This window comes from Ahaetulla prasina, chromosome 1, assembly GCF_028640845.1.
Source record: "Ahaetulla prasina isolate Xishuangbanna chromosome 1, ASM2864084v1, whole genome shotgun sequence".
NCBI classification, from domain to species: domain Eukaryota; kingdom Metazoa; phylum Chordata; class Lepidosauria; order Squamata; family Colubridae; genus Ahaetulla; species Ahaetulla prasina.
The window spans coordinates 102,663,544-102,687,680 of NC_080539.1; the positions used below are offsets into that span (position 1 = coordinate 102,663,544).

The 24,137-nt window shown below is 38.0% G+C and overlaps 1 protein-coding gene across 9 annotated transcripts in view; it reads left to right on the top strand.

Annotated features, from left to right (window-relative positions):
- The window catches only part of REPS1 (RALBP1 associated Eps domain containing 1), a 54,615-nt gene that overhangs the window by 11,094 nt on the left and 19,384 nt on the right, over nt 1–24,137 (top strand). For 6 of the 9 annotated variants that reach the window (XR_009153628.1, XM_058170816.1, XM_058170777.1 and 3 more), the window contains 7 exons: nt 135–288; nt 6,898–7,025; nt 9,138–9,300; nt 9,831–9,894; nt 12,443–12,597; nt 16,364–16,500; nt 23,640–23,720. Coding sequence is in view for 8 of the 9 variants with exons in the window: in XM_058170816.1 (XP_058026799.1) it covers nt 135–288; nt 6,898–7,025; nt 9,138–9,300; nt 9,831–9,894; nt 12,443–12,597; nt 16,364–16,500; nt 23,640–23,720 (882 nt within the window). In the remaining variant the exon portion in view is untranslated. The remainder of the gene's footprint in view (nt 1–134; nt 289–6,897; nt 7,026–9,137; nt 9,301–9,830; nt 9,895–12,442; nt 12,598–16,363; nt 16,501–23,639; nt 23,721–24,137) is intronic. The other 3 variants (XM_058170785.1, XM_058170795.1, XM_058170768.1) reach the window with 2 other exon arrangements.

Genomic DNA, 24,137 nt, shown 5'->3' on the forward strand with positions numbered 1-24,137 from the left:
GTAATCTGGTTCAGAGGGGAAGGAAGGGAAGAAATTATATAAATAGGAATCCATTTCTGGGATATTAGTTTTTACCCATGAAGAGTGATTTTTACAAATACGTTTCAGCACTTATTAGTTTCCTTTATTTTTAGGAGTCTACATCTCCAGTCGTTTCACCACAGCAGTCTCCACCAACTTCTCCCCATTCATGGAGGAAACATAGCCGCCACCCTAGTGGAGGAAATAATGAGCGATCTGTGGCTGGACCAGGGCCTTTCTGGGCTCCGTTTAATGAAGCACAATCAGGTATTAAGAAATGTCTTTTTGCATTGTTTGGGCTTGTGAAATTCCTTTCAGACAATTTAATAACCAATTAGGGATTCCGGTGATTTGAGGTAGCCTGCCTCTAGCATGGGGTGGACCAGCATGTGATATGCACAACTTTCGCCATACTTCATGTCTTAAATACATACACTTCAGGCAACTCTGACACTAGTGATAATAATCTTTACCTTCTTCTCTGCACCAGCGCAAACTCCCATCCTTTCTCATTCTGAGAAATCAGTGAGACAATCCTCTTTATTGTCTGGTGGCTTTTTATTTTCAAAGGATCTCTACAGTGTGTCCACATGATGCATGACTCTTTAGTACTTCAACTTTTTTTTGTGCTTGAATAGTTCAATATCACACAAATACTATATTCTTCCTGACAATTTGTGCATTGAGGGAAGCCAAATCTTTTGCTGAAGAATTCATAAATGTCAATAACCAGTCATGCCACTTTATCATGTGCCCGTCTCTTGTTTTATCTGGACCTGCATAAACTTTCCACTGTTTGGAAACCATGCCGGTTTCGGGGTGGGGGGTGGGGGGTGGGAAAGACAGCTGCTCTCGGGATTATCTGTATGAACTATTATTCACCCTAGAGAATATACCAGGATTAGGCAACCAAGCTGATCCTGCTAATTCCAAAGGTGTGGCTTTAATCAATCAGTCATCGCACTCTAGGTGTGTGAGATTTGTGTCTCCCTCATGTCTGTGGAGTAGAGAAGTGTTGAGAGAGGAAACAGTAAAGAAATCTGGTTATAGTAGTAAATAACTACTATAAGTAATATTTCTGGTTATGCTATTTTTCTAGTTCTATGACGTCTTGGCCTTCGTACAGTACTTGATCCATTTTAAATCGGCCATCACAATAGTAAGAAGAGTGTTGTAGGGAGATTGGAGGGACAAGAATGATTGTAAAGGGAACCTGATAGCAGCAGTACTAAGGGCTTCTACTAGGAATACAGTACACTGGTTTTTCCAAATTAAATTTCCTTTTGCTGATTCATGTATGTACAATCTGACTACCAGGCAGTGATGAAATCCAAATTTTTTTACTACCGGTTCTGTGGGTGTGGCTTGGTGGGTGTGGCAGGGGAAGGATATTGTAAAATCTCCATTCCTACCCCACTCTGGGGCCAGCCAGAGGTAGTATTTGCCAGTTCTCTGAACTACTCAAAATTTCTGCTACCGGTTCTCCGAACAGCTGAAACTTTCCGCTGCTGGTCCTCCAGAACCTGTCAGAACCTGCTAGATTCCACCCCTGCTACCAGGGCACTTTAATTTTTAACTAAACAGAATATTAGTTACCCTGCTGCACGGTTACAGCAGGTAATATATCTTTTTCACACGGAATACATTTTATAATGAAGGGAAGCCAGAATTAGTCTTTCATTATAGTGTGCCAAGGACTGTACTTCAAAAAGTGTATAGATCTGGGACAAAAAATAAATTGCATGTAATTTAAATGAATTACAGTTAAATGTTAATGGCCATATATTTCATAATTTCTCCTTCTGTCACATTAAACATTACACCATTGCAGTGACTTGAAAATTATTGCAGCAAGGGGGAACCAGTAACCCACAATCAGAGTTCTTACATCCTTGTTTTGTACACTGCTTTCTATTTTTTTTTTTAATAGAGGTACCGTATATATTCGAGTATAAGCCGAGTTTTTCAGCACGTTTTTTGTGCTGAAAAACGTCCCCTCGGCTTATACTCGAGTATATACGGCTTATATTCGAGTTTTTTTTTTTCTTCTTTTTTTCACATTATACCGGATGGCGCAAACTTGGCGGGCTTTTGCATTAGCACGGGGAAGCCCTGCCGGTGCAGTGAGAGGGCGGGGCGGGGGAGCCGCCAGCCTTCTCGGCTGAGGGAGGGAGGGTTTCCCCGACCGGTAGCTGCCTCATTTCCCACCCTCGGCTTATACTCGAGTTCCCAGTTTACCCCAGTTTTTTGGGGTAAAATTGGGGACCTCGGCTTATACTCGGATCGGCTTATATTCGAGTATATACGGTACTTCCCATGTTCACATTATTTGCTAAAAAGCATCTTTCTAGTATCAGCATCCATTATTTTTTTTTTAAATTAAGTATTGAGAATATAGATACTTGTACATGAGAAATGCTTATTTTTCTTTCCAGTATTGACTTTTCTTCCTTAATCCACTGTTACCTAAAAAAAAACAAAAAACCAGCAAGCAAAAATGAAGTGCCTTCTGGAGATAAAATCTACTACAATTATTTGCCTGATTAGAATAATAGAATTGAATAGAATTTTTTATTGGCTAAGTGTGATTGGACACACAAGGAATTTGTTTTGGTGCATATGCTCTCAGCGTACATAAAAGAAAAGATATATTTGTCAAGAATCATAAGGTACAACACTTAATGATAGACATAGGATACAAATAAGCAATCAAATCATATTAGAATAGAATAGAATTTTTTTTATTGACCAAGCGTGATTGGACACACAAGGAATTTGTCTTGGTGCAAATGCTGTCAGTGTACATAAAAGAAAAGATACGTTCATCAAGAATCATAAGGTACAATACTTAATGATAGTCATAGGGTACAAATAAACAATCAGGAAACAATATCAATATAATCATAAGGATTACCAGCAACAAAGTTACAGTCATACAGTCATAAGTGGAAGGAGATGGGTGATGAGAACGATGAGAAGATTAATAGTGCAGATTTAGTAAATAGTTTGACAGTGCTGAGGGAATTATTTGTTTAGCAGAGTGATGGTGTTCGGGAAAAAACTGTCCTTGTTCTAGTTGTTCTGGTGTGCAGTGCCCTATAGGGCCGTTTTGAGGGTAGGAGTTTAAACAGTTTATGTCCAGGATGTGAGGGGTCTGTAAATATTTTCACAGCCCTTTTTGACTCGTGCAGTTTACAGGTCTTCAATGGAAGGCAGGTTGGTAGCAATTGCTTTTTCTGCAGTTCTAATTATCCTCTGAAGTCTGTGTCTGTCTTGTTGGGTTACAGAACAATAAGAAACAATATAAATCATAAGGATAATTTATTTTTAGCAGATGAGAATAAAATTCCTTGATTGGTTGGTAAATACTGCAGTTTCAGAAATGTTCAAATTATTCTTTTTTCAATTTCACAGATCCAAATTCAAATGTACAGGTAGTCCTCAACTTACAACAGTTTATTTAGTGATTGTTCAAAGTTAGAATAGCACTGAAAAAAGTGACTTGTGACCATTTTTTGCACTTATGGCTGTTGCAGCATTCCCATGGTCACATGAACAAAATTCAAATGCTGGGGAATTGACTTATATTTATGATGGTTGCAGTGTCCTGGGGTCACGTGCTCCCCTTTTTTAACCTTCTGACAAGCAAAGTCAATGGGGAGCTGGAGTCACTTAACCATGTTACTAATAACTGCAATTTCATTTAACAACTGTGGTAAGAAAGGTCATAAAATGGGGCAAAATTCACTTAACAAATGTTTCGCCTTAGCAGCCGAAAATTTTGACTCAGTTGTGGTTGTAAGTCATACTTACTAACTTATAAAAATTAGAAAATGCAGACTTAATTGTCTCCCCAATTCTTCCCTCCCTTTCACAGAGAATTAGAGGAACTTTAAACAGGTTAGCCGGTAATTCAAGAGGTGTACAGGATTTTTCAGGGCTTTTCTGGGTTTTCCTGTATGTATTCTAAAGAAGAAAAGAGGATTCACATCCTTTCTGTATCAAAATATATACTGTATTTTTAAACAATTGTTGAGCAGACTACAAGAATAATATTTTAGCAAGATCTTAATCTGGGACATTGTTTGTTTCAAATTTCCATATCAATATCTCTCTAAGTGTAAATAATATTGCTGTTAAAGTCTTGCTAGGTTAGCAAAAAGAGTGTTAATCTTTCACTTACTCTGAAGTGTGTGTGTGTGTGTGTGTGTGTGTGTGTGTGTGTGTGTGTGTGTAAAAACTAGAAGCTGACATCAGAGAGCATGCCAGAAGGCAAAAAAAAAGTATTAATCTACCTCAGTATTTCATAAAGTTCCCAAGAAACCTGTGTTTTCATCAAATCTTCAGAAGTTGGATTTTGATTCAAAGGAAATTTATCTAGGTTAGTTATGAATTATAAAATGTTACTTCTAACAGCCTATTTTGGTATCCCCATAGACACAGATATGTCATATTGTGCTTTCAAGGAAAAGCTTGAAATCTCTCTCTCTGTCTCTCTCTCCCTCTCCCTCTCCTCCTCCCCCTCTCCCTCTCCCTCTCCTTCCCTCCCTCTCATAACAGGTAATTATGCCCGCTTTTCATTGAATATGGATTCAAAATTAATTAATTAAATTAATAAAGAAAAGATACACATACCCACATTTATCTCTGAATCCCACTTGTTTCTACTATCCCCTTACCATTCACCCCCCTTTTAAGGGTCAAATACTATACTACTATAATATACACTATACTTCCCTATGTTAACTTCTCAATTGTTAATTGAGACAATTGTCAATTGTCTCTTCATTCTGATTTTTCCCTTTTTTCCATTAGGGAAAAGCTTGCTAATTCCACTGCAATTAGATGCAATGAAATTGTGTGTGTCTGTGTGCATGTGTGTGCTAGATAGAGAGAGAGAGATGGAAGAGTGTAGATCAGGGGTGTCCAAACTTGGTCCCTTAAGACTTGTGGACTTCAACTCCCAGAGTCCCTCAGCCAGCAAAGCTGGCTGAGGAACTCTGGGAATTGAAGTCCACAAGTCTTAAAGAGACCAAGTTTGGACACCCCTGGTGTAGATATTGCCTTCCAGAAAATATGCAGCAACCATTGGAGAAACACAAACTTAGCCTGTGAAACAGGAAGGTGTGAGAAGGAAACTCAAGATCACCCCATTTGATACTCTAGACTAGAGGGAGGGAGGAGAAACCAGATTTTAAGATTCTGTTTTTATATTCTGTTATCCATGGAGTAGAATTCTAGAATTGTATGATGTTTACCTTGAAGCACTGACTAGTAGGAAGTTTAGGCTCCAATTAGAACATATTATGTATTTTTATTCATGACTCTATTAAGCAATTGATTAAGTTGGTTTATACTTTCTTGTTAAGGCTGAGGATATAGCATCTCACCTTTGTAATAGTTTTATGCCACCAACTTGAAGATTGCAGATGGCTTATATTCCCAAAATAATAAAAGCAGATATAAACAGACAGTGATAAAAATAATATAAACAGCTTCATACTGACCAGCCTCTAATAAAATGCCATTGCTTTTATGTAGGAGGTCTCTTGTCCATAGGCTCTGTGGAAAAGCAGTCTTTGCTGCTTTCCTAAGAGACAACACTGAAAGACACAGTGTGATCTCGGCAAGCTATTCTGGAATAAGGCATCTGTAACAAACAGGAGGCTCTGAAGTTAAGTGATCTGCCCTTATGATAGGCACATGCCGCTTCATTAAATAACTGAAGCCCACAAAAGAAAATGTAAAGAATAGCCCAAACCAGCAAGGAGAGGTTGCATCTTTGCATCACCTTGTAATTCTTCCACCTGTACCTTATCTTTCCATAAAGCCATAGAGAAATGGTAGGCATCAATCTTAACAAGCTAACAATGTTTGCTGTAGCCTGCTGTCTCAATCTGTACATCACATAGTCCTTAATATAATCCCTTTGGTTCGGATTTAGCCACCACCCATCTCTTGGCATCTGACAAATATATTGACTAATGAATAGGGAGTTGAATGGTTTCAGGGATGTAAACAGTGTAAAATCCCTAATTTGATAAAGCCCCAAATGAATATAATTAAGCTAATATATTCTACTTCAGTAATTATGAAGTAATTAAAGTTCATTCGTTGATTTTTATATCTTTCCTTTTTCACATAGCTTAGAGCAGTGGATATCTTTATTCCATCACTACAGATATTTTTCAACTTAAATTAAAAATTGGTGGGAAACTGATAGAAAATATTGGCATGAGTTTTGAAAGGAATCCTCAGATTTGGGGATTCATAGTTATCACAACCAGGGAATTTTAATTTTATTTTACTGAACTAGGAAACCCCCAACAGTCATCAAAAGAAGCTCTAAAGTCTCTTATCTAATTAAGTGAAAGAATCACCCATTGCAACCATTGTTTGGTTGGTATTTATTACAGAAAGTATCTCTGACAGTATATTGTTGTTGTATTAAAGTTTTGTTTATTAGGAGTAAGTCTTAAGCTCATTCATTGCTCTTATTACACCTTCAGATTTGGGATGCCCAGTTTGTTACATTCAAATTTGTTCTGCTAGAAAACTGCAAATTGTAACATGTCTGACTGACAGATTAGGAAACCAAGCCTTGCTAAGCAATCTTTGTAGTAATAATGAGGTTACCGAGAGAATTATTGTGAAATCGGTATATGAATTAGGAAATCAAGAATGCAGACTTAAAAAGAGTATGTGGTTGAACTCAAATTTCATTTGAAATGATATTATTAGGATTCTGCATTAAATTTTTCTAACTCCCTGACCAAACTACTGTTTCAGCTAACTTCTTAAAAGTGTTTCAAGACAGACATTTCTTGAATAGACTGTTATACTGATTTTGAAACTGATATGCATTCTGATTTTTAGGCTCCTGTAATTCCGGTGATCCAGTGTGGTCTGGCCATTCACCTCCACCGCATCAAGAAAACTGGGTCAGTTTTGCAGATAATACACCAACCAGTACTATTTTAACCATGCATCCTGCTTCTGTCCAGGTGTGACATTTTATTAGTATTATTTTATTTGCTTCATTCCAAATAACGTCAGTCATTTTCATATTGCTGCTAAAGGTTTGTGCTGTGTCTTCACATGTCTTTTAAGACTAAGCTCTAATTCATTCTTCCTTTCTCAAAATGTAATCTGGCATTGAACATGTATCACTGAAGATTCTTGGTCAAGGAATCTTAATTTTAAAGCTCATTTGTAAAACCAGTTGTCAGCTTTTCGTTGTTTTTTTATTTTTTTAAAACTCTTCTTCTATGCACACTTTTCATAACATTATGTTGCTTATATGGCTGTTGTCATTTCAAATTATTTATTTATCTGTCACATAAATCTGCCCATCTCAAGAGTAGAGGGACTAAGTGGCTTACAGTAAAAGCAATTATAACATCCGAATATTAAAACTACAATTAAAAGACATCAATAATTAATAATAAAATAACACAGAATTGATGTTAAAAACAACGCAGCCATTTCATCAAATCATCATTTCATTGAGATCTCCAGGCCTGCTGACCCATGCGTTAAGAGACTTCCGAAAAGATGTCAAGGATGAGACCAATCTCACCTCAGTGGGGATGATGTTCCAGAGGGCGGGTACCATGGCAAATAAGACCATCTCTTGCCAGATGAAACACTTTCATAGATTGGACCTGCAGCATATATCCTGATGCAATGGACAGATGTAATTGCATGGAGTTGGTCCCTCAAACCCAGCCCCTTACCATAGAGGATTTTAAAGGTCAAAACCTGCACCTTGAATGGGATCCAGGGGTAAACTGGCAATCGGTGTAACTCACAAAGCAGAGGTGTAATGTGTACTGTTCTCGGGCAACACATTATCCACGCCTTTGCATTTCGCATCCTGCCCGACCTTCCAGATACTCTTCAAGGGCAATCACATGTAAAGCGTATTAAAGTAGTCCATTTGAGAGATGACCAGAGCATCAGTGAGCAGTCTCCCAGTCCAGATATAGGCACCATAGGTACATAACACAAAGCTGTGCAAAAGCCCTCCTAGTTATGATTGTCATGTGCTCTTTGAGCAGGCATCACAAATCTAGAAGGATCTGCAAGTTGTGCACTAAATCTGTATGGGACACTGCAACCCAAGTACCAATGATGGCATAGTATCTGAGCCAGAGGACCCCAAAACCCAGAGTCACTTAATTCTATCAGGATTCAGTTGACGTTTGGTATTCCCCCATTTAGGCTCCCATAGTCTCTAGTTACTAGGATAAGATATCAACTGCATTGGTTAAGTCACCAGGAGCAGAAAAGTATAATTGGGTATCCTTAGCATTTTGAAGATACCACATTCCATGGTGACACAAGGCTTCATGTTGATGTTGAATAGGAGAAGAGAGAGTACCAGGATAGGGGCTGATCTCTTCTATCCAATTACCACTGACTATCCACAAAGATACCATGTTATTGCCAGGTCAAATAGAGCAAGGATGGTTTCACAACCTCCATCCTGCTGCCACCAGAGAATATCCAAAAGCATAACCAATGCCATTGCCATCCCCTACTGAGGCCTGAATCCTGACTGAAAAAAGGGGAGAGATTAGTTGTCCAGTATGATGTGATCCAGTAGTGCTTCTTAGGGAAGGGTCAGACTCTCTTATTCAAGGAATAAGACATTGCCACAAGAGCTCCTCCACAAGACAGCAATGCTACTTAAACTTATATACTGCTTCACAGTGCTTTACAGCCCTCTCTAAGCGGTTTACAGAGTTAGCATGTTGCCCCCAATAAACTGGATCCTCATTTTATTGACCTCAGAAGGATGGAAGGCTGAGTCAACCTTGAGTTGATGAGAATCGAATTGCTGGCAATTGGGAGAATTAGTCTGCAATACTGCATTCTAACCACTGTGCCACCAGGGCTGGGCAGTTTTAGTTAGACAGGAGGGTGATGGATCTAGGGAGTAGGTGGCTGAGCTCACAGTCATAAGGACCCTTTAAATATTGGGGGGGGAAAATTATGGGTCTACTGAGCTAGCGCTAGTCAGAAGTCTACAATTGTTTCCTTTTTCCAGGCAAATAAATACAGAAGATTGTCAATAAAGCTAGAAAATGCTGAAGACAAATATTTTATTGCAGGACCAGACTACAGTACGAACTGTAGCATCAGCTACAACAACAAATGAAATTCGTAGGCAGTCGAGTAGTTATGATGATCCTTGGAAAATAACAGATGAACAAAGGCAATATTATGTAAATCAGTTTAAAACTATTCAGCCTGATCTGAATGGATATATTCCAGGTAAGCTTTTTAAGCGCATATGATACAATGAATAATTGTATAATTATCTAATATTAGACTGGTTTTACAAAATTTACATACCAGTAGTTCAGATTTCAGTAAAGAGATTCCTGGCACGTAGTAACTAAAGATGTTACTAAAAGAGTTCTTCATTTTCTTCTGCACCTTTAAGAAAACTGAGCCAGGGAATGAGATTGTGAGGAAAGAAATTTCCATGCAGCTTTTGGTATTAATTTCTGCTAGATCAGAGATCCTTCTGTTAATAGAATTCTTTATTCATAAGAGAGCCTATTAAATATTGTGTAAGCCCTTTTGTGAATTTCTTAGCTTTAATGTTTTGTAATGATTTTCTACATTTGCATTTTTGAGCTCATTATGCTCCCAGCCCCCAGCCTAGTGTATCTTTAAAAACTCACTAGCTTTTGTGTCATAGATATAGCTTATACTAAATTTACAATTATGATTATAAATACTCTGTGTAAGATGGGCGGCAAATACATTTTACAAATAAATAAATTTAATATTTTTAGGTTCCGCAGCTAAAGAATTTTTCACAAAATCAAAGCTTCCTATTCTTGAACTTTCACATATCTGGTAAGTTAAAGTATAATTATTTAAACTCATTTAATTATTTAAACTAAGAGCCCAAATTATTTGGTAATAAAACTGAAATGTCTAGCAACCAACGCTACCATTTACATAACATAACATAACATAACATAACATAACATAACATAACAACAGAGTTGGAAGGGACCTTGGAGGCCTTCTAGTCCAACCCCCTGCCCAGGCAGGAAACCCTACACCATCTCAGTCAGATGGTTATCCAACATTTTCTTAAAAATTTCCAGTGTTGGAGCATTCACAACTTCTGAAGGCAAGTCGTTCCACTTATTAATTGTTCTGTCAGGAAATTTCTCCTTAGTTCTAAGTTGCTTCTTTCTTTGTTCAGTTTCCACCCATTGCTTCTTGTTCTACCCTCAGGTGCTTTGGAGAACAGCCCGAGTCCCTCTTCTTTGTGGCAACCCCTGAGATATTGGAATACAGCTATCATGTCTCCCCTAGTCCTTCTTTTTATTAAACTAGACATACCCAGTTCCTGCAACCGTTCTTCATATGTTTTAGCCTCCAGTCCCCTAATCATCTTTGTTGCATTGAAACCTCTTGTCTTAAAAATAAATGTAATTTAGAAGCTTATATCATATTTCTGTTAAAATTGAGTAAGTTTCCATTTGACATGATCTCATATTAAATTTTGTTGTAATTACCAAGGAAACAAACATAAAACTTCATACTTATATCCAAATTACAGGTGGTCTCATTTAATGACAAGAACTGGGATTGACCATTCCATTGTTAAGCAAAGCTATTGCTACGTGAAACCATAACTTGTTTGTGATCTTACTTCAGCTTTCCTTTGCTTTATAGACTTGTGAAGGTCATAAATGCGAGAACTGGTCCTGAAATTACTTTGTCATCACTATCAAAACTTTGAACAGTTAATAAACAAAGCAATCGCTAAACAAGGATTACATGTATTAGCCCCAATCAGTAGAACAAATTAATCACAACCTCTGCCTTTTGTTTTCTGTATGAAGTAAATATGACATAGTCTGGGCCCAATTATTGTTCAAATAATATTTTTTATGTATGCCTTCATGTCACTCTAAATATTTGGGGCTACAATTTCATTTATATTGTCTGATAAGAGTTGTAATCTAGATTTTAAGGGACAAGATAGTAGCTCAGTTTGATGTACTTTCCATATTACCTATCACTGCAAGTCTAAAGGGGCAATTGCTTTGAATGCTTCATTGGATAAGATGCTCCCTTCACATTCTTTAAGAAATAGTTATCCAAATTTAATCGTTATTAGCTTTTCTTGCACAGCAGAAAATTAGGGTTCTCTTCAAGGTTTCCCCAATACTGAATGCCACAGCTTTGATTCTGAGTTAATATTGTGTGAATAGATTGGTTTCTGATACATTACAGGTAGTCCTCAGCTTACAACAGTTTGTTTAATGACCATTCAAATAACCATTCAAAGTTACAACAGCACTGAAAAAACATTCAGTTTTTTTCACTAACATTCACAGGTACAACCTTTGCAGCATGGTCAAGTGATCAGAATCCAGATATTTGGCAATTGGTTCATATTTAAGATGGTTGCAGTACCCTGGGATCATGTGGCCCCCTTTTGCGACCTTCTGACAAGTAAAGTCAATGGGGAAACCAGATTCACTTAACAACTGGGTTACTGACTTACCAACTGCAGTGAGTCAGAAGTGGTATTCAGCTGGTTTGGACAAACCAGCAAACCAGTAGCGACCTGAGGGTGGGGGGGGCCACCCCCACCCACCCGCCCAGGCACAATCCCGTTCTATATCGCTGTGTTTTTGATGCATGAATGTGCGGATGGCATGCGTGCACAAATTGCCATGTAGTTTGACATTGCATGCATATGTGGACAGCACGCGCAAGCGAATTGCCGTGTTGTTTGACGTCATACACATGCGTGGATGGCGCACGAGCGAAGCGAGCATGCACACTCACATTTGCAGTGCTGGGCTAACCAGTTGCTATAGTGTGTGAAGCCCATCTCTGCAGTGAGTAACTTAACAACTGGGGCAAGAAAGGTTGTAAAATGGGACAAAATTCACTTAACAACAGAAATTTGGGGCTCAATTGTGGTTATAAGTCAAGGACTACCTGTATAAACTCCTTTTGGCAAAGAGGCATACAAAAATGATTTCTGGCAGTTTGCCTTTCCTAATAATTCTCCTGTGTCACCTCTATGTGTAGAGTACCTATAAGTACTCTTTTAATCTTTGGAGAACTTTTTCAAGGTTTTCTTTTTTTAAAAAAATGGGGTAAATTAGTTTTTTTTTAATTGGTTATTGTTCTTCATCCAATAGGAGCATTCCATGAGCTCATGGATTCTCAGGATTCAATTAATTGTGTTTTAAATACAATATACCAGACTATGAAAGGCTAATGTTTACCATGGAAAAATATCTGATTATTTGGAAGAACTTCTTCAAATTACTTTTTCTCAATTTGAAAAACTTTGGGAAAATACAGAAAAGGTGTTTTTTTTTTCCAAAAAAAAAAAGTACAATAAAATTAAATAATTTCATTTCAGGGAGCTGTCGGATTTTGATAAAGATGGTGCATTAACACTGGATGAGTTCTGTGCTGCTTTCCATCTAGTGGTTGCTAGGAAGAATGGTTATGACTTGCCGGAAAAACTACCAGAAAGTTTAATGCCGAAGTTGATTGATTTGGAGGACTCAGCAGGTACTTTTTTCCTCCTCCAAATTAGTTGCTAAAGGATGTGTAACACAAACTGTACTGCATGTGCATTGCAATTGTTTTACAGTATTTCATTCTCTTGTGTGTGTCTGTATAAAACTGATTTTCTTTTTGAGACAGAAATTTCTGTCCTTATGTATGTAAACTACAATAGTTTATAAAAAATGTAAGTTGATTCTACTTGCATTTACTCAAGCATTCTATTACAGGAGATAAAATGTCTCTTATTGAACTTTCAATTAATCGTTATTGCTTCTATTGCTTTCTAAGTTGTCCATTTGTCGATGATTCTAGGTGGCTAAAGTTTATATTTCCAGCTAGTTACTTATTCTCTACCATGTAAATTATATGTGTGTTCAGTAACTCATATGTTGAGGGAAACACAGAGTTCACATGAGATATTTGTTTTACTGTGAAAAGTCCTTTAAATGTTTGTTTTGTGGGAAACTATTATTCAGCTCGCTTCAAAATGTTTTTTAGATCCTTGTAATGCTACATGTCTGCTTATTGGAGAGAAAAATATATTTCACCTGTGTTACAATTTAATCAAACAATTTAAAATATAAAAATAAAGAGGATAGTTTGTATTACTAACAAAGCAACATGCATGATACCCCAACCTAGCAACCTCCTTTTTACAGCCAGGAAATAGCAATCTGTTTTAATGATATTTTAGAATGAACACACCTAAAGATTATACTCTAATGCCATAAAGAAGCTAATCAAGCAGTCTTTTTTTCTGTATAACATAATATGTGGCCAAGGGCTATCCTTTAAGGAGAACTTCTGAAAGTGGTTTCCATAAGACAGAATAAAAAAATAAAATAATTTTTTTTTTAATAAAACAGAAATTTTGCATTTTCCCTATCTTTGCAAAAGTTCTTGCAATCTCATATAATTTTCTAGATCCTGGCCAGTAAAGTCACCCTATGATAGCCATCAAATATACGAAACTAGAACGCTGCTAATTTTTTGTTGTTCAAAGAAACTATTCTTTGTTCTTAACATATGGAATGTATTACGGCCTGGACCAAAATTGTGGCGATTCGGACGGGACGTCTGAGGGCGGTCTTGGTGATGTTGTTTGGGATGAGTTTGACCCTGTGACTCCCGAGGACATGTACAGGTTGCTGGGTAGATTGAATGCCACCACGTGTTTACTAGACCCGTGCCCCTCCTGGCTGGTGCTGGCCACTCAGGAGGTGACACGAGGCTGGCTCCAGGGGATTACGAGTGCTTCCTTGTTGGAGGGAGTCTTTCCGGCCGCCTTGAAAGAGGCGGTGGTGAGGCCCCTCCTCAAGAAGCCTTCCCTGGACCCGGCTGTTTTAGGTAATTATCGTCCGGTCTCCAACCTTCGCCCGGCGAAGGTTGTAGAAATATGGTGGCATATCAGTTCCCCTGCACCTGGAGGAAACTGTCTATCTGGACCCGTTCCAGTCCGGCTTCCGGCCGGTTACAGCACTGAGACGGCTTTGGTCGCGTTGGTGGATGATCTCTGGAGGGCCAGGGATAGGGGTTATTCCTCTGCCCTGGTCCTATTAGACCTCTCAGCGGCTTTTGATACCATCGACCATGGTATCCTGCTGCCGCGGTTGGAGGATTGGGAGTGGGAGGCACCGTTTATCGGTGGTTCTCCTCCTATCTCTCCGACCGGTCGCAGACGGTGTTGACGGGGGCAGAGGTCGACCCGCGGCGCCTCACTTGTGGGGTGCCGCGGGGTCGACTCTCGCCTTCTGTTCAACATCTATATGAAGCCGCTAGGTGAGATCATCAGTGGCTTCGGTGTGAGGTACCAGCTGTACGCTGATGACACCCAGCTGTACTTTTCCACACCGGGCCACCCCAATGAAGCTATCGAAGTGCTGTCCCGGTGTTTGGAAGCCGTACGGGTCTGGATGGGGAGAAACAGGCTCAAGCTCAATCCCTCCAAGACGGAGTGGCTGTGGATGCCGGCATCCCGGTACAGTCAGCTGAGTCCACGGCTGACTGTCGGGAGCGAGTCATTGGCCCCGATGGAGAGGGTGCGCAATTTGGGCGTTCTCCTGGATGAACGGCTGTCTTTTGAAGACCATTTGACGGCCGTCTCCAGGAGAGCTTTCCACCTGGTGCGCCAGTTGCGCCCCTTTCTAGACCGGGATGCCTTGTGCACAGTCACTCACGCCCTTGTGACGTCTCGTCTGGACTACTGCAATGCTCTCTACATGGGGCTCCCCTTGAGGGGCATCCGGAGGCTACAGTTAGTCAGAATGCAGCTGCGCTGGTGATAGAGGAGCCCTCGTGGCTCCCGAGTGACACCTATCCTCGCAGGCTGCACTGGCTACCTGTGGCCTTCGGGTGCGCTTCAAGGTGTTGGTGAACGTCTTTAAAGCGCTCCATGGCATAGGGCGGGTTACTTACGGGACCGCCTGCTGCTACGAATACCTCTCACCGACCCGTGCGCTCTCACAGAGGGACTCCTCAGGGTGCCGTCGGTAGCGACAGTGTCGTCTGGCGACACCCAGGGAAGGGCCTTCTCTGTGGGGCTCCGCCCTCTGGGCGAACTCCCCAGGACTTCGTCAACTTCCGGACCTCCGAACCTTTCGCATGAGCTTAAAACCCACTTATTCATCTGCGCTGGACTGGGTTAGTGTTTTAAGTTTATGGGTTTTAATGGGTTTTAGTCCTAAATTTTAATCGTGGCCAATTTAATAAGTTTTTTAACTGTATTTTAATTGTATTTATAGTGTACTGTGTTTTTTACTTGGCTGTGAACCGCCCTGAGTCCTTCGGGAGAAGGGCGGTATACAAATTTAAATAATAAATAAATAAATAAATAAATAAATAAATAAATAAATAAATAAATAAATAAATAAATATTAACTTAAATTATAAGGAAAACTTTTGAAAAAGGAAAATATTAGGTTATTTTGCTGTAGCAAAATTTCTGCTATGCTTATATGAAACAGGTCGAATCCAAAACATGCAATATAGCTTTTCTAGTTAGTTTCCTCTTCTACCAGAGTATGCAGTATTTTCAGGCTGGTGGGCATATCTCCAATTTTGATATAACCAATCATAAAGCACAATTTTTACAGGAAGGCAAACTGATAAGGCTGAAAGAAAAATAGCCTGCTCAAGAAGTTAAGCACAGAGCTGACAAAACAAAATTGCTACTTTATGGCAGGTAAATTTGTCATGCTAAGAAATATGCAAAGCCTACATAATACATGTATCAAAACAAGCGAGGGAAATTAGCAGAAAAAATGTAAAAAATAATTAAAATATCATATACAATATGGAGAATAATCAAAACATTCTTTCTAGCCCAAATACACTTGCTACTAGTTTCTATTGTCTCTTTCCCTAGACTATATAGTATACTACTTAACTATTACTTTATTTTCTGAGAATGTTCATAGGGCTTAGAGTCATTAATGAAATCTGTGTGGTCGGTGATACTTTGATTTGCAGTAAAATTGAAACACTTTTTTAATATAGTGGAGCAGAGAGCAGGATAAATGACAGAACTGCCCACAAACCCTGTGATTTCCCAAATACCCCATGGGGAAGCCATTATAGAATATTTATAATGGAGCTAAGTGTACTACAACGTGCTGGAAAAATAAAGTAAATATAGTACAATTCTCTGCATAATGGAGAATCTCTGAAATAGGTTGATAAATGTTCAAAAATAACATGTTATGAAATTGCAACAAACTATTACCACACAGTTTTAAAGACATTGCTAAAATGTTGTGTTTGGCTTTTGTAGTGGTTCCTGTTTCAGAAGTGGGGGATCAGTCTGCTGAGGTAGGTTTTGCAAGTTCCCCAGCAGAAGCACCGCCAAGCAAATCGCCATCAATGCCATCACTTAATCAAACGTGGCCTGAACTGAATCAAAGCAGCGAGGTTAGCAAAATATGCTTTATTTCGTTAGAAGTTCCTACTTTAAGAATGAATGTATAACACAGTGTAGATTGGATTGTGTTCTAAATTTGGGGGTTAAGTTTAATGTTGCTGTGTATAGGCTTGATCCTTGTCATGATAACTAGAGAATGTATTAAGGTAGTTGTCATGATAACTGGAGAATTAATTGGGATTGTACACAAAAGCTCACCTTTTTTTACTTTTTTTTCCCCCTGGTCATTAAAACAAAAGTTATTCTGTCCGTCAGTGATTTCTGTTCTAAATCCTGCATAGGTCCTTTGCTAATTTCTTGAGGATGGTTTCAGCTCTCTATAAGGTGGAAAAGATTAGAGAGCTTCCTTTTGGAGTGATTCAGTTCATTTTTTGCTGTTAGACTCTTGAGGTGACTTGGATTCCTAGTGACTGTCTATGTTTGCTTGGCAAAAGCATGGATGTGATTTGCCATAACTTTTTTTGCCTTTCCTTTTTTGATTTCCCTAATCTAAATCTCTAATCTAAAACCTGGGAAAGTTTCTGGTGGTTTCCCATCCAAATGCTAGTCACTGTCCAGTCCTGTTTAGTTTTCTGGGATTATTTAAATTGACTAGGTTCTACTCCCCTTTTGACTTAGACCAGAAAGCACATGCAAGTCTTCTTGCCTATATCTAGTACACTCAGACTTCCATTTAAATCAGTCTGGCCACTGACTGGGAATTAGATTTCAGCACATTTGAAAAATCCTTGTTTGGTGAAGGCTCATTTAAAAAAAATAGTTTTTATAGTAATTTTATTAAAAATTACAATTACAACAATAAAACTAATATAAACTAAAAAATGGAAGGTGTATAAAAATTAAAAAGAGAAAAAATAATATAGTAAGGAAAAAGGAAAATAAATAAATAAATAGCTTACCTCGTCATCATAAATATAAACAGTCTCTTCTCTTAAAATACAAATGATCTCTTCTTCCCATGTCTCACCTCTTATCTATAAACAAATCTCATCATTCAGTCCTGATCAGCAAAAGTCTATTAAGGGTTACCAGAGATAACAATATATTTATTTTAACCTTGGTCAAATAAACCAACTTTATATTCCTTCTTTTTACTTTTAACAATCCTGATCTTTAATCCCTTTAAATAGTGTGCTAGAACTTGATTTCTTTTGTTTTTTTCTGTCACTCCTCCCAAAAATCTTTAAAGCTTTAATAAGCCTCTTTTGTAGGAAGATTATCCAGGCCACTCTCTTGGTTTGTTATTTGCATGCTCCTTTTAATTATTAAGACATCCACTGGCTTTATTGTATCATCTTTTTCCATATCATTCTTGTAGCCTATCTTTTTAAGTCCACTTTCAGATCAGTCTCAGTGTCAAGGTTCCAGAAAAACCTCCTCTGCATAAAAAAAAACCTCAGAAGCCATTGTCTTTCAGAGTTCTTTACTAGCATAAGGAAACTGGCACATAATGAGTGAAATTCCAAAACTGAAACTTCCGGATTCTTTTCCCAGTTATATAAACCCCAAGAGTCCCACTCCCCTAACCCCTTTGCCAGTCACATGGTCCAACGTTCTTCCACTTTATTCGAAACCTCTTCTTGCCACTCCTTCTGCAGATGTGAACACAATCCGACCTTGACTGCTTGAAGAATGTTACCATACCCCTCAGAGGAAAAATGTGGCAGCGTCTGGAAACCTAAGGCCTAGTATGGTTTCCAGGCCTGACAATCTTGTCAGGTAAAAGTTGTTCCTCTTCCATAACCCTTTTTAAATACAGGCCAGACCTTGTTGAAATTAATTTCTGGGTCCACTGTTCAAAACTCTAACCTAACCCTAACCCTAACCTTTAGTCAAGTGTGTTCAGTCTTAAAATATTTTGCTTCATTCTGTATTGGTAAGTCAAGTGTTCTTCCCCTTTAATTGTAATCTTTAGTTCTTTCCAGTGTCCAACCTTTAAAGTCCCATTTATCATGTTTTTTAAAAAAAAAGATTTAAGCATTTCCTCATGGGAAGAATTCTTATAATTAATTTCCAAATTGTATTTCAAATCTGGACTCTTTATTTATTACATTCTAAAATCAAAATTCTAATCAGCATTTTGCTGTTTATTAAAAAAAAAATCTTAAAAGGTCTATTTAAAACTTGAAAGAAACTTATCTGTTGCGGTAAATTAACCTGTCAGTCCAAAGTTTCCTAGTAGCTGAAAAGCAATTAAATAATTTTCAAAAGTGATTGGAAAAGAAGTATGCAAACTTAATGCATACAAAGGTGCCAAACAAAGTTTAATACCGCTCATCTCCCAGAGCTCTAAACCCATTGGAGACTTCTGTCTGGCAGTCTCTTCATGAGGAGCAACTGTATGGAGAATTATGAAGATCTAGTCTATTTAACCAGCTCTTCATTCAACTGCAGTCATTAGCCCCGGCTTTTAGTGGAGCTTTCTTCAGCTTATCATTTATTCCCTGGAAGTTTCATGTCTCAAATGAAATTTCTGAATTTAATTCAATTTTCTGAAATTCTTCTAGAAGCTGAAAGTATCTGAGTGAAACTGGGAAAGCAGAAATTATTTAGAGCATTCAATAGTTTGAGCAATGCTTATATTGCAAAATATATTAGCGTGATGCTAAATATTTGTCTTTTCAAGAATTATTCCCACTAACAATTCTCATTAATGTTTGTATATATGCTTCCATAGGCCATTTATATTAGAATTCAAAATTACAAGGATCTCCTAGTCCAAGCAGTGGTCAATTTACAAGTTTCTGCAGTATCTCAAACTAAATAGTTTTAGTGCCATATATATATATATATATATATATATATATATATATATATATATATATATATATATATATATATATATATATATATATATATATATATATATATTACTTCACTAAAAAGTCATTATTTGAGTTTGCCCTCTGTATTTCAAAATTCTAACTGTATCCACTGGTCTTGGAAAGGGTGCCTGCCTCCGTTTTGGGGCAACAAAGGATGGAAGACCTTGAAGAGAAAAAAAAAAACCATACAAATCTTCACTACAACCATTGGCTTATTAGATGGCTCAGCAGTCTAAGCAAATACAGAGAGTCAGCGACCATTTGAAATGATGGTGGCATTGAACAAAGACTGCTGCCCAAAGTTACTACCATTGCATCACCCCCACAGTCGTGTGGAGGAAATTCAGACTTTTGACCAGAGGGACCCTGCAGCCTATCTTTTTCCCATCCCACCCTGCTGGGTCCCTGCAAGCTTTGGGTTTGTTTCCCATCCCGTTGGGTCTACAACCTCTTCCCTATGCCCCATCACAGCTCTGTGTGTTATCTTTTCTGAAGTTCTCCTTTGAGAAGCAGCTGCTTAGCCACAAGGCCTTCCTACACAGAGCCCCAGCACCATTCCAGAAGTGGACATCATTTTGCAGTGGATTGTGGCTCCTTCAAAATGTTGCCCACTTCAAGGATGATACCATATGGTGCCATACTGTATAGGAAAGCTGAGGGGTGAAATGGCTGGTTTAGGACGGAGAGTTCGCCATTCCACTCCTTAGCTTTGTGAGACGCCATCCCAGAACCAGGCACTATTTTGAAGCAGCTGCAGTGAATTATGTTGCCTGTGGGTTTTCATTCTGGTTGATTAAGGAAATACACATTTTGAATGCTTTGCCACATAATGCAGAACCTTTAATAACAGAGATTTGGAATTCCATCATATAGAGATATCTTGATGAACTAGCTCTCTGGGAAGTTTGGGTTCATGCTAGTTAGCTGTTGCTCTCCCTTCCATTGGAAATATCCAAGAATCTTAAGGTACTTGTTCAAAAGATTGCTGACTGATATTGCTAATTTCTGTCAAGATGAATCTGATACTTGGGTTGCATCTGGAGGGAAACGGGGTATATTGAAAGTTAAAGGGGGATCTTGCTCACCTAATGGATGCATACCATTTGAAAGGAAACACATGATTGTAACAGGATGTAGGGAGAATGTGTTGTTTCCTGACATAGGCAACTAGATTCCTATAGCTCCAAAACATAAGGTGGCAATCTCCAGTAAGACCTTTGGTTATATTCTTCTGGCATTTTAGCTAAGAAATGGAACCAGTGTTCCATTTGTTAGGTTGGAAGCATTGGTGGCAGGAAATGGGGCAGGGATAAAATAAATAAAAGAGGCCAATCATAATTTCCGGTTCATCCAGAATATTCAAAACAGCCAATGTGTTTTGGAGCAAGCTGGACCAAAATCTCCAAAACACAATTGTATTGTTCCAGATTTGAAATATTTAGAATGATTTGTTTTGAGCTCATAATGTTCTGTTCTGATTCTAAAAACCAGCTCAGAAAACCATAAATCTACTATTTGCCGGTTTATGTAGATCCCCTAAAAACTTCATTACTAGCTGAACAAATTACCGTATATACTCGAATATAAGCCGATCCGAGTATAAGCCGAGGTCCCCAATTTTACCCCAAAAAACTGGGGTAAACTGGGGACTCGAGTATAAGCCGAGGGTGGGAAATGAGGCACCTACCGGTCGGCGAAACCCTCCCTCCCTCGGCCGAGAAGGCTGGCGGCTCCCCCGCCCCGCCCTCTCACTGCACCGGCAGGGCTTCCCCGCGCTAAAGCAAAAGCCCGCCAAGTTCGCGCCGGCCGGTATAATGTGAAAAAAAGAAGAAAAAAAAAACTTGAGTATAAGCCGTATATACTCGAGTATAAGCCGAGGGGACGTTTTTCAGCACAAAAAACGTGCTGAAAAACTCGGCTTATACTCGAGTATATACGGTACTTCTTCCAGTCTCTTGGCCTTAAAAAATGTATTTTTAAAAATTTATCAGTTAAAGCTATGTCCTGCTTTTCTATGTGTGTAAACATTCTAGATGGCTTACAATAATTAAATAATGTGAGATACAGAAAATTAATGGTAAAAATCAGTACGGTTAAAATAAAATAAAATATTAAAATCACTATTAGATTATTACAATAATTAACAGTCAAAAACCTTACTAGAAACCTTCCTTTTTTTATCATTCCCAGCTTTGAACACATTAATCCACTCTTAATGGATTAGATATATCAACATGAAAATGATCTTGCAGAGTTGGAGTCCATTAATACAATACATGTCAGAAATTAGCAGGCAGCAAACTGAAACTTAAAGGAATGTGAAGAGACTCAGTAAAATAAGCCAGCATTGCCTGTAGTCAAATGCCATAAGGCAGGGGTGTCCAAACTTGGTCCCTTTAAGACTTGTGGACTTCAACTCCCAGAGTCCCTCAGCCAGCAAAGCTGGCTGAGGAACTCTGGGAGTTGAAGTCCACAAGTCTTAAAGGGACCAAGTTTGGACACCCCTGCCATAAGGTCTTTGCATATTAGTTTGATAACATGAGTGGGGCAATAAAAGCAGGCTGGCATCATCATGGAAGCATGAAACACAGTGGATATTAGAGGATTTAACCAGCTGCAGTTGAAACCTTTGATGTGTATCAAATTTCATTTCTGCTTGTCGGTGTTTTCTGCTTGTCAGTAGAAATTTGTTTGCTGCTTGCTAAGTTCCTCATTTTATCTTGGAAGAGTTGGGGGAGGTACTGAACTGCTTTCTATTTCCCATAAATACCTTAGATTATACAAAAGATACTATCTAGAAACGAACAAACAAACAATATTGGATAAATATCTGAATATATAATTCATGCAAGGAAATTTTACAGTTCCCACAGAATTCCTTGAATCGCCAATTCTGTGCAAGCTGCAGATTGCTTTTCCAACACGCCAAATTAAGTTTAGAAAGCTGCTATTGAAGAAACCCAAAAAACCCAGTGGCCTAGAGGTGGAGCTCTTGTCTCACAATCGGGAGTTTGTGAGTTCGATCCTAGGTAGAGGCAGATGTAGGGTCTCCTGCTTGGGCAGGGGGTTGGATTAAATGACCTGTAAGGTCCCTTCCAACTCTGTTTATCTGTTTAGTTTTATCTGTTAGTCTTGCTCATAGGTCTTTGAATTCTGTCCATTATACATAATACTATATAAATATTTTTTTAAAAAACCACCACTACATGGCACATTAGATTTCTACATTATTGTCTCTGGGTTTCTTTTTAATTTCTAAAATTCTTCAAAATATTCATATAAGAATATATTAGATTTTAGAGTTCTAACTAATGACAAACAACATGTATGCATATCATCCACACTAACTTTCTTTTGTTCATTGTCCCAGCTAAGTTTAATTTGTTTATCCAAAAGCAACTATATCTCCAACTAGGTTCACCCCTTATGATCAGCCAAGCTCTCTCCCAGCATAAGCAGCTCCTGATTTGCTAAGAAAACATATTTAGTCCATTTGTTTAAATGTTTCATATGTCTAATAATTAACTCACCATTCCACTAACAGAGATATTAACCTTTCCTTCCAAAAAGTAATCTTGAGCATTGAATGTCAGACCAATTCCTTCATTGCTTGGAAACCTGATTATTTCTGTTTTGCCTGTATCATAGTTTATGCATGAAAAAAAAATGACTTGGCAGTTATATATTTCAACGGGGCATGTCTTGGATCTTACTGAAATGATTGCTAAAGCAGTCTCTCCTTTTACACTGACTACTTTGAATTTAATTATCAAACATAATTGAATACATTGAATACTTTGAATTGTTCAATTATCAAACATATCTTTAATTTATGTATAAAATGTACTTTATTAGAAATGTTTTCAGGTATAGCAATGGCAATTTGCATGTAATTCTTTTAATTTTTTTCCAATATGAAGAGATATTTTACTTCTGATCTTATATAAAATAAATTTATTATTAATGTTTATTTAAATGAAATAAAAAAACAAGGAATCTTACATATTGGTAGCAATAGCAGCACTGACTTCGAAGCTTCTGTTTTCTGTAGTTTGATTTTATTAAAAAAAAATTCTCAATCAGTATGCTGATTTTCACTTTCAAATTGATTTGTTTAATCTGTACAGTATTTCACATTGATTTAAAAGATTTTGCAAAACAGAATCTGAAAACTGTTGAAATGTATATTTTGGCTTCCCCCACTCCCACCCCAAAGAAAAACAACTGCCATTACAACCTCTGAACTATGCTAAATCTTCTCCAGGGGTGACTATTCTCATGTTGTCTCTCCTCTGTCTGTTTAGCAGTGGGAGACATTTAGTGAACGCTCTTCCAGCTCACAAACTCTGACCCAATTTGATTCTAACATTGCACCAGCTGATCCTGTAAGTCAATCACTTAGCTTGCTTCTTTGAAATTAATTTTATTAACTCCAAATTTTCATTAATTGTTTTGGTTTTGCATGTTAAATGGGGGAATGGTAAGCAATTTAATAATTTGGTCTGCTTTAAAATTCATCAAAGGGTCTTGTCTGTCATTGCAACTAAAATAACAAAATATCTTAGAAGTGCAAAAATAAAATTAGGTCTGTTCTTTTCTAATATCTGCCCGAATATTTTGAGATTTTTAAAGACTTTTTTTTAAAAAGGATGCTAAAACCTTTTAACTGAGTTTTCTTTACTGATAAATGTGCTGGAAATAAAATGAGTAAAAACGGTGACTTGTCAAAAGCTACTGTGAACCTGGACATCCAGGACCATCTCGTTTTTCTGGATCCAATTCTCTTTCTGTTACACCCAAAA